This window comes from Pangasianodon hypophthalmus, chromosome 12 (genome assembly GCF_027358585.1).
Source record: "Pangasianodon hypophthalmus isolate fPanHyp1 chromosome 12, fPanHyp1.pri, whole genome shotgun sequence".
Taxonomy (NCBI): Eukaryota; Metazoa; Chordata; class Actinopteri; order Siluriformes; family Pangasiidae; genus Pangasianodon; species Pangasianodon hypophthalmus.
The window spans coordinates 24,141,096-24,151,095 of NC_069721.1; the positions used below are offsets into that span (position 1 = coordinate 24,141,096).

General features: G+C 41.5%; 1 protein-coding gene across 10 annotated transcripts in view; it reads left to right on the forward strand.

Moving 5' to 3' along the window:
- LOC113527250 (C-terminal-binding protein 2) overlaps positions 1-10,000 on the forward strand; it is a 105,195-nt gene that overhangs the window by 83,741 nt on the left and 11,454 nt on the right. For all 10 annotated transcript variants that reach the window (XM_034309376.2, XM_034309377.2, XM_034309375.2 and 7 more), the window contains 2 exons: positions 4,873-5,027; positions 9,414-9,558. In XM_034309376.2, the coding sequence (XP_034165267.1) occupies positions 4,873-5,027; positions 9,414-9,558 (300 nt within the window). The remainder of the gene's footprint in view (positions 1-4,872; positions 5,028-9,413; positions 9,559-10,000) is intronic.

The window sequence follows — 10,000 nt, forward strand, 5'->3', positions numbered from 1 at the left end:
GCTGTGTGAAGTTGTCAGGAGGAGGACTTGCCTGTTATTGTGTGCGTTATTTGCCAACTTCTACAATTTTACTTTTATTAAAGAACGACACATCATACTTTTATCCATTTATACTTACATTTAATGTTGTGGAACTTCTGTGAGACAAGTTAGTTCCTGTTCACGCTTACATTTTAGCAGCTGTAAACACTCGTTCTCCTTTTTTTTCTCTCTCTTGACGCTAGTAAGACCATGAAACGCAGCTTGTCATGTTACAGAGAAACCGCAGAGCGTAAACTCTGTCCTGAAGATGACGGAAAACTTAAACTTACAGGTTTCCAGTCCTCTTTGTGTGTAAGGATGTGTGTGATGTCTGCATCACTTTGTTGTTTAGTTTACCTGGGAGAAATACTGAAGTGGTGACTGATGGTCGGTATGGCAACTGCAGCCCTCCATGACCTGTCGTCATGGAGAAATTCGCCTGGCAACCGCAGCTGTGGCAGCTGTGAAAACTGGAGACTGTAGGAAAGAGGGAGAAATGTTGTGATTTCCTGTGGTGACATCAGGGGAAAAAGTTAGTAATTGGTTGATGACACAATTTTATTGTGAATTAATTTTGTGTGTGTTCGTGTGTGCGTGCCTGCGTGTGTGTGTGTGTGTGTGTGTGCATGCCTGCGTGTGTGTGTGTGTGTGTGTGTGTGTGTGTCTGTGGGTATATGTGTGGTATATATGTATGTGTGTGTGTCAGTCAGGCTCTCAGGTACACGTGAACTGGAAAGAGGAGAGCATATAATTGAATGACTAACACTGTTTGTTTCCTCGTTCTGATACCTGGTTCTGATCCTTCATGGTGAAATTCTGATACCTCGTTTTGATAACCTTGTTCTGACACCTCATTCCTATAACTACATTCTTAGACCTTGTTCTGATCCTTCACAGTGATACCTCGTTCTGATACCTCGTTCTGATCCTTCACAGTGATACCTCGTTCTGATCTCTCGTTCTGATCCTTCACGGTGATACCTCATTCTGATCCTTCACAGTGATACCTCGTTCTGATCCCTCGTTCTGATCCTTCACAGTGATACCTCGTTCTGATCCTTCACAGTGATACCTCGTTCTGATCTCTCGTTCTGATCCTTCACAGTGATACCTCGTTCTGATCCTTCACAGTGATACCTCGTTCTGATCTCTCGTTCTGATCCTTCACAGTGATACCTCGTTCTGATCCTTCATGGTGATACCTCGTTCTGATCCTTCATGGTGATACCTCGTTCTGATCCTTCACAGTGATACCTCGTTCTGATCCCTCGTTCTGATCCTTCACAGTGATACCTCGTTCTGATCCTTCACAGTGATACCTCGTTCTGATCCTTCACAGTGATACCTCGTTCTGATCTCTCGTTCTGATCCTTCACGGTGATACCTCGTTCTGATCCTTCATGGTGATACCTCGTTCTGATCCTTCATGGTGATACCTCGTTCTGATCCTTCATGGTGATACCTCGTTCTGATCCTTCACAGTGATACCTCGTTCTGATCCCTCGTTCTGATCCTTCATGGTGATACCTCGTTCTGATCCTTCACAGTGATACCTCGTTCTGATCTCTCGTTCTGATCCTTCACAGTGATACCTCATTCTGATCCCTCGTTCTGATCCTTCACAGTGATACCTCGTTCTGATCCCTCATTCTGATCCTTCACAGTCATTCCCCGTTCTGATCCTTCACAGTGATACCTGATTCTGATACCTGGTTCTGATCCTTCAGTTCTACATCGTTGCGATCCTTCACAGTGATCCCTCGTTCTGATCCCTTGTTCTGATCCTTCACATTGGTACCTCGTTCTGATCCCTTGTTCTGATCCTTCACATTGGTACCTCGTTCTGATCCCTTGTTCTGATCCTTCACAGCGATACCTCGTTCTGATCCCTCGTTCTGATCCTTCACAGTGATACCTGATTCTGATCCCTCATTCTGATCCTTCACATTGGTACCTCGTTCTGATCCTTCACGGTGGTACCTCATTCTGATACCTTGTTCTGATCATTCATGGCGGTACCTCATTCTCAGAACTTGTTATGAAACTTTGTTTTGATACCTTATTCTGATGCTTGGTTAAAATCTCTTGTTCTGATACCTCATAATGATACTTTGTTCTAATACTTTGTTTTGATACTTTTTTCTGATACCTCATACTAATGCTTTGTCAAAATAACACGTTCTGACACCTTATTTTTATACCTCATAATAATGTTTCGCTAGAATACCTCATTATGATTCCTTGTTCTGATACCGCATACTAAAGCTTTGCTAAAATACCTTACGATACCTTAATCCTATAAATTCTGATACGTCATGATATCTTGTAATGATACCTCATTAGGATGCCTGTTAACCCTTTGCCTGTTAACTGTTAACCCTTTGAAGAATGAGGGGTAAATTGGGAAACTCGGGTGGTTGTGACATGACCTGATATTTATGATAAATTGTTATGATGCCTGATGTCACTCTGATACCTCGTAATAATACCTCGTAATAATATCTCATAATCATATCTCGATTTCCTCCGATGTTGAGATACCACAGATTACAGAAGACGGCTGTGTTTTTTCAAAGTACAAAAAAAAAGGTTTAATTTTGTCCAATTGATTTGTCTAATTATTTATTGAGGATAAATTTATTTATTGTTACATTCCATCATGTATTTTGAGCAGAATATGGACTTATTGTTTAGATATTTTTTAGTTTTTGTTTAGTTTTTGTCCTGGGGAAAAAAGGTCAAAAAAGTGAATGCTGGTTACAATCTGGTAGTTCAATCTGGGGGGTGTGTGTGTGTGTGTGTCTATATACGGCAAGTATGTACTCCACCAAAAATCAGCAACAGATGTAGTGCTTGTAGCTTTTACTTTGTGTGTGTGTGTGTGTGTGTGTGTGTCTCTTGATGCCTTTTGAGGCGTCATACGCAGCCTGTTGACCTGCACTTCATTAGCAAAATGCTGTGTGTTATAGGAGGAAACACACTCCAGAGCGCTAAAGAGAGGTGCTGAGGTGTTGGAGAACTGTGTGTGTGTGTGTGTGTGTGTGTGTGTGTGTGTGTGTCAGCTGGGGAAACCCATTTCTGAGCCTTCTAGGATCTATTAAAGGATGTCTAGGAGGTAAAAAAAAAACAATTGCTGCTTAAATTCTACACGGCGCTTGTATTAAGCGACGTCATCATGTTTGCGTGACAGTATGATGCTAATTTTGTGTTTTTTAATGTTAATATTTTTCTCTAATGATTGTGTGTCACCGTTTTGTTTTTCACAGTTTACTGAAATAACTGAATAAGAGATTTTAGCTCTTAAATACTCATAAGTGTTTACTATTGTAACCTAATGACAATGATGTATTCTTTTAAATGCTCATTCCTGATTGACTGACAGGCATGAATGTAATAAATTTTATTCCCAGATCTAAATTAATGTTTGTTATACTGTGTAACCATGTCCATGATTATAAATAAAGGTTCAGACTAGGCCTATAATTAGGGGCAGATTATTACACACAGTGGTGTTTAGGTATGCTGAAACAAAGCTGAAAACACAGCAGGATAACACTTTTCGGTTTAATGTCAGCCTGCTGGGAGATGTAGAAGATTTAGAAGAGTTACTGATGAGGAATGAAAATGTACACATGGCCTCTGTTTGTTTAAATGTTCGTAGTTGGCGTGGTGATATCATAAGTGATTTACCGAAGTGTCCTGATATCAGAATAAAGCATTAGAAACTATTAGAGATTTTTTTTCTACTGTTTGTTTATAGGGGTTGATGGGTTTCTAGTGGTCGTTAATGGAAGTTTAATGGAATGGTGGATGATAGAATGGTACACTATTTGGCCAAAAGTATGTGCACCCCTGACCATCACACCCATATGTGGTTCTTCTCCAAACTGGTGCCACAAAGTTAGAAGCACACAATTGTATAGAATGTCTTTGTATTCTGTAGCATTACAATTTCCCTTCACTGGAACTAAGAGACTCAAACCTGTTCCAGTATGACAATGCCCCTGTGCACAAAGCGAGCTCCATGAAGACATGGTGTGTGAAGGTTGGAGTGGAAGAACTCGAGTGTCCTGCACAGAGCCCTGACCTCAACCCCACTGAACACCTTTGGGATGAACTGGAACACCGACTGAACCCCAGACCTCCTCGACATCCCAACATCAGCGCCTGACCTCACTAATGCTCTTGTAGCTGAATGAACACAAATCCCCACAGCCACGCTCCAACATCTAGTGGAAAGACTTCGCAGAAGAGTGGAGCTCATTATAACAGCAAAGGGAAATAAATGTGGAATGAGATGTTCAACAAGCACATATGGGGTTGATGGTTAGGTGTCCACAAACATTTGGTCCTATAGTGTATCATGAATACATACTACCATACTGTTGTGTATTGGGTAAAAAAAATTTCAAGTATTTTCAAGTATACTGTGGTAATGTTGATGTGGGGGAGGGCCTTGAAGCGCTATTGTAGTGTACAGGTCAAGGAGGACTTGATGGTGAACTTGGTGGAGGCCGGCGGTTCTTTATGATTTCAGCCATGCTGTCTTTTTTATTTATTTTTCTTTTTGAACATAGAAAACTGTATAGAAAAAAATGCATAGATGACGCTTCTGTTTACAAACAGGCTATAAATGCACTTCATTGTTAAACACTCACTGAATACCAACTCTTTCTCCTGTTCATAGCTGGTGCTTGGCCACGCCCTTGCTGTCACATATTGCAATATGATAATTTTTGCAAAATCCACCACAAATGTAAAATTGTTAAAGCACAGAAAATACAAGTAATAAACTCCCTCTCTCTCTCTCTCGCTCTCTCTCTCTCTCTCTCTCTCTCTCTCTCTCTGCAGGTATCAGGCCTCAGATCATGAACGGCCCCATGCACCCCCGCCCGTTGGTGGCACTGTTGGACGGACGTGATTGCACTGTAGAGATGCCCATTCTCAAAGACCTGGCAACTGTGGCCTTCTGCGATGCTCAGTCCACACAGGAGATCCACGAGAAGGTAAGAAAAAGGAGAATAACAGGATGACACAGTCAAAACAACTTATATAACGTATCTATAGCTGGGCAGTGCCCTTCTATTAGGGAACCAAAATTCTGACAGTCCATCCCTGTGCTTTAGGTAGGACTGGAATTTTATATAACGCAATATCAAACCCCATCTTAATCTCCAAGATCCTAGAAAAGGTTGTAGCACAGCAGCTAAGCTCATTCATGTAATCTTTCAGTCAGGGTTTAAGCCTCATCACAGCACTGAAACAGCGCTGGTTAAAGTAGTAAATGACTGAATACTGGCCACTGATCAGGGTTGCGTCTCTTTGTTTGTGTTGCCCAATGTCAGTGAGGCGTTTGATACCCCAAACCACAACATTCTTCTAGACCAACTAGAAAATAGTGTTAGCTCTTTCCTGCTTCAGGTCTTATCTGACTGATTATTATTAGTGTGTAAATATTAAAGGTAACTTCTCTATATGTACATTCTCTATATGCCCCATGCTGGTTTTTCCCCTATATATGATATCTCTTGGGACAATTATTCATAAATATGATATTAGCTTCCACTGCTATGCTGATGACACACAGCTGTATGTTGTAATTATATACTTCATACTTTTCACAGTGCTTTATTGCAAAGAGGTGAACAATCACGCTTTTCGTTTACACTGGGTGTGGTCATTTGCATCAAGCAGACAGGGTGTGAAGAATTTATTTCTGTGCTTGCTTGCTCTGGTTTAGTAAATATAATTAACTCACTCACAGTTAACTATCAAATAAATAAATAAATTATAGACAGTTAAAGTATAAATATAAATGTACTTTTGGGATGTTTAAAGGTCAGGTTTATTTAATATCTCCATATTGATCGCTTTTGATGTCACCTGCATCACCAGATCAGATCATGTGGCATAAGTGATTAAAAGTTTTGGCCCCCTGATTCTGGGTCCTTTATGTGTCAAAGTATCAGGTAAAAAAAAAATAAATAAATAAAAAATTATTTATTCTTATTCATTTACCATAGTTGCTATATCACTACGTGCTGTAATATTTATTACTAAACTATTTATATAATATAAATACATATCCTCTAATATTTCGTTCTCTACTATAAAGAGGTTTTATGAAAAATTATTTATAGTAGTATTTTTATTTAAAAAAAACACAGTTATTTTATCCTTCTGCCACCTAGTGTTCATTGTTTATAAGTACAACAAAAAAGTAATGTTTTTCTGTTATCGTGTTAAATGTAAAATGGAATCCACATTAATTTTCTGTTAATTTTGCTTTATCCCTTTTCTAAATGCCTTTTTTAATTTGGCTTAGCTAACTGATATTATTCCTGATCTCTGCTATAACTGATTACAGGCAGTAACCTACAGAGTCGACCAAAAAAAAAAAAAAAAAAAAAAAACTATTTCTCTCATGCTCTCTGTTCAATATTCTCCTAAAATGATTTTAATAAGTGTGTGTTTCTGTAGTGTCTCTCTAATGGAGGCCGTCTTGCCTCGTCTCAGGTCTCCTCAGTGTAATTATCATGCAGCTTCAACGACGCTGCTTTATCTCTCATTATACAGAGACTGGGGTCAGACAGAGTACACAGGGGTCGTAGAGATGCTAAGCGCAAAGTGCACTGATGCTATCGCTCTCTTGCTTGCCGTTTGGGCCGCTATCCTGCTCGTTATGTGTTATTAAAATGTCCAGCGGCCACGGGGTGTAATAACAGAGCATCTGCATAAAGAGGCACTTCACCTCAGAGCACAAACTGCTGAGAGTGTGTGTGTGTGTGTGTGTGTGAGAGAGAGAGAGAGAGAGAGTAATTTAAAATCTCACATATGCAGGATGGCAATATTCACCTTGATAACATTCAGTGGAGGGTCATAGTTGTAATAATTTCTACAAAAAGAGACAATAATTACATTGAAAACTCTAAACAGTGAAAAATTGAGTGTTTTTTTTTTTTTAAATTCCACATTTTAAGGGAAAATCCACCATAAACAACTCGCATATTAATCTTTATAATTAACATGTGATCTGCAACACTATCCAAGATCTATTTTGTAATGAAATTCAAAGTTTAAACGTCTTTCATGGACACGTTGAACGTCTTTCACCCTTCATTCATCTTCATGTCAGTATTTGAAGGAACATCCATGTGCAACCTTTAGCTCAGGAACTCATGCTTATGATCATTCCGCTAGCACAGAAAGGCAGGTTTCATGTGTTCTGTTGTCGGCCATATTGTCTCAGCAGCGGTGTGGTTTTAATGTTGCGTTGTCGGTCATATTGTCTCAGCAGCGGTGTGGTTTTTATGTTGCGTTGTCGGCCATATTGTCTCAGCAGCGGTGTGGTTTTTATGTTGCGTTGTCGGCCATATTGTCTCAGCAGCGGTGTGGTTTTTATGTTGCGTTGTCGGCCATGTTGTCTCAGCAGCGGTGTGGTTTTTATGTTGCGTCGTCGGCCATATTGTCTCAGCAGCGGTGTGGTTTTAATGTTGCGTTGCCGGCCATATTGTCTCAGCAGCGGTGTGGTTTTAATGTTGCGTCGTCGGCCATGTTGTCTCAGCAGCGGTGTGGTTTTTATGTTGCGTTGTCGGCCATGTTGTCTCAGCAGCGGTGTGGTTTTTATGTTGCGTTGTCGGCCATATTGTCTCAGCAGCGGTGTGGTTTTTATGTTGCGTTGTCGGCCATGTTGACTCAGCAGCGGTGTGGTTTTAATGTTGCGTTGTCGGCCATATTGTCTCAGCAGCGGTGTGGTTTTTATGTTGCGTTGTCGGCCATGTTGTCTCAGCAGCGGTGTGGTTTTTATGTTGCGTTGTCGGCCATATTGTCTCAGCAGCGGTGTGGTTTTTATGTTGCGTTGTCGGCCATGTTGACTCAGCAGCGGTGTGGTTTTTATGTTGCGTTGTCGGCCATATTGTCTCAGCAGCGGTGTGGTTTTTATGTTGCGTTGTCGGCCATATTGTCTGAGCAGCGGTGTGGTTTTTATGTTGCGTTGTCGGCCATATTGTCTCAGCAGCGGTGTGGTTTTTATGTTGCGTTGTCGGCCATGTTGTCTCAGCAGCGGTGTGGTTTTAATGTTACGTTGTCGGCCATGTTGTCTCAGCAGCTGTGTGGTTTTTATGTTGCGTTGTCGGCCATATTGTCTCAGCAGCGGTGTGGTTTTAATGTTGCGTTGTCGGCCATATTGTCTCAGCAGCAGTGTGGTTTTAATGTTGCGTTGTCGGCCATGTTGTCTCAGCAGCGGTGTGGTTTTTATGTTGCGTTGTCGGCCATATTGTCTCAGCAGCGGTGTGGTTTTTATGTTGCGTTGTCGGCCATATTGTCTCAGCAGCGGTGTGGTTTTTATGTTGCGTTGTCGGCCATGTTGTCTCAGCAGCGGTGTGGTTTTTATGTTGCGTTGTCGGCCATGTTAACTCAGCAGCGGTGTGGTTTAATGTTGCGTTGTCGGCCATATTGTCTCAGCAGTGGTGTGGTTTTAATGTTGCGTTGTCGGCCATATTGTCTCAGCAGCGGTGTGGTTTTAATGTTGCGTTGTCGGCCATATTGTCTCAGCAGCGGTGTGGTTTTTATGTTGCGTTGTCGGCCATATTGTCTCAGCAGCGGTGTGGTTTTTATGTTGCGTTGTCGGCCATGTTAACTCAGCAGCGGTGTGGTTTTTATGTTGCGTTGTCGGCCATGTTGTCTCAGCAGCGGTGTGGTTTTTATGTTGCGTTGTCGGCCATATTGTCTCAGCAGCGGTGTGGTTTTTATGTTGCGTTGTCGGCCATATTGTCTCAGCAGCGGTGTGGTTTTTATGTTGCGTTGTCGGCCATATTGTCTCAGCAGTGGTGTGGTTTTAATGTTGCGTTGTCGGCCATATTGTCTCAGCAGCGGTGTGGTTTTAATGTTGCGTTGTCGGCCATATTGTCTCAGCAGCGGTGTGGTTTTAATGTTGCGTTGTCGGCCATATTGTCTCAGCAGCGGTGTGGTTTTTATGTTGCGTTGTCGGCCATATTGTCTCAGCAGCGGTGTGGTTTTTATGTTGCGTTGTCGGCCATGTTAACTCAGCAGCGGTGTGGTTTTTATGTTGCGTTGTCGGCCATGTTAACTCAGCAGCGGTGTGGTTTTTATGTTGCGTTGTCGGCCATGTTGTCTCAGCAGCGGTGTGGTTTTTATGTTGCGTTGTCGGCCATATTGTCTCAGCAGCGGTGTGGTTTTTATGTTGCGTTGTCGGCCATATTGTCTCAGCAGCGGTGTGGTTTTTATGTTGCGTTGTCGGCCATATTGTCTCAGCAGCGGTGTGGTTTTTATGTTGCGTTGTCGGCCATATTGTCTCAGCAGCGGTGTGGTTTTTATGTTGCGTTGTCGGCCATGTTGGCTCTAACACTCTGTTTTCTCTGTGATCTGCACAGGTGCTGAATGAGGCAGTCGGTGCCATGATGTACCACACAATCACTCTGACCCGCGAGGACCTGGAGAAGTTTAAAGCTCTACGCATCATCATCCGCATCGGCAGCGGATACGACAACGTTGACATCAAAGCCGCGGGGGAGCTGGGTACGAATTTAAAACCATTAAAATGGAAATTTATCAGAAGAATAAAATTTAAATATTGTAGCATAAATATGAGGAACATCGCAAATGACAAGGAAACCGTTTGTGTTCGTTAGCTGATGATTTACAGGTTTTATACATTTTTAAGAGACAGTCACTAGCTTTCTGTCAGCAACTTTTCGTAAGCAGAATGACGTGAAGTTTTAGGAATTTTCTGTAAAAAACGGTTTCAGTGGCAGACTCTACATTAATAATAAACAGATTATGATGAGACATTTATTTAATATTTATGGAAGGAGTCTCCAGTGTCAGCGCTTTGTAACAGTCAGAGGTAAAGCTGTAACTTTACGTTTTCCAACATCTTCAAGACACAAGTTTAGATTTTGCAGCTTCTCTGTAACATAATAAGCTGCTTTTTTTTTTTGTCTTATTAATCTAAAAAGGA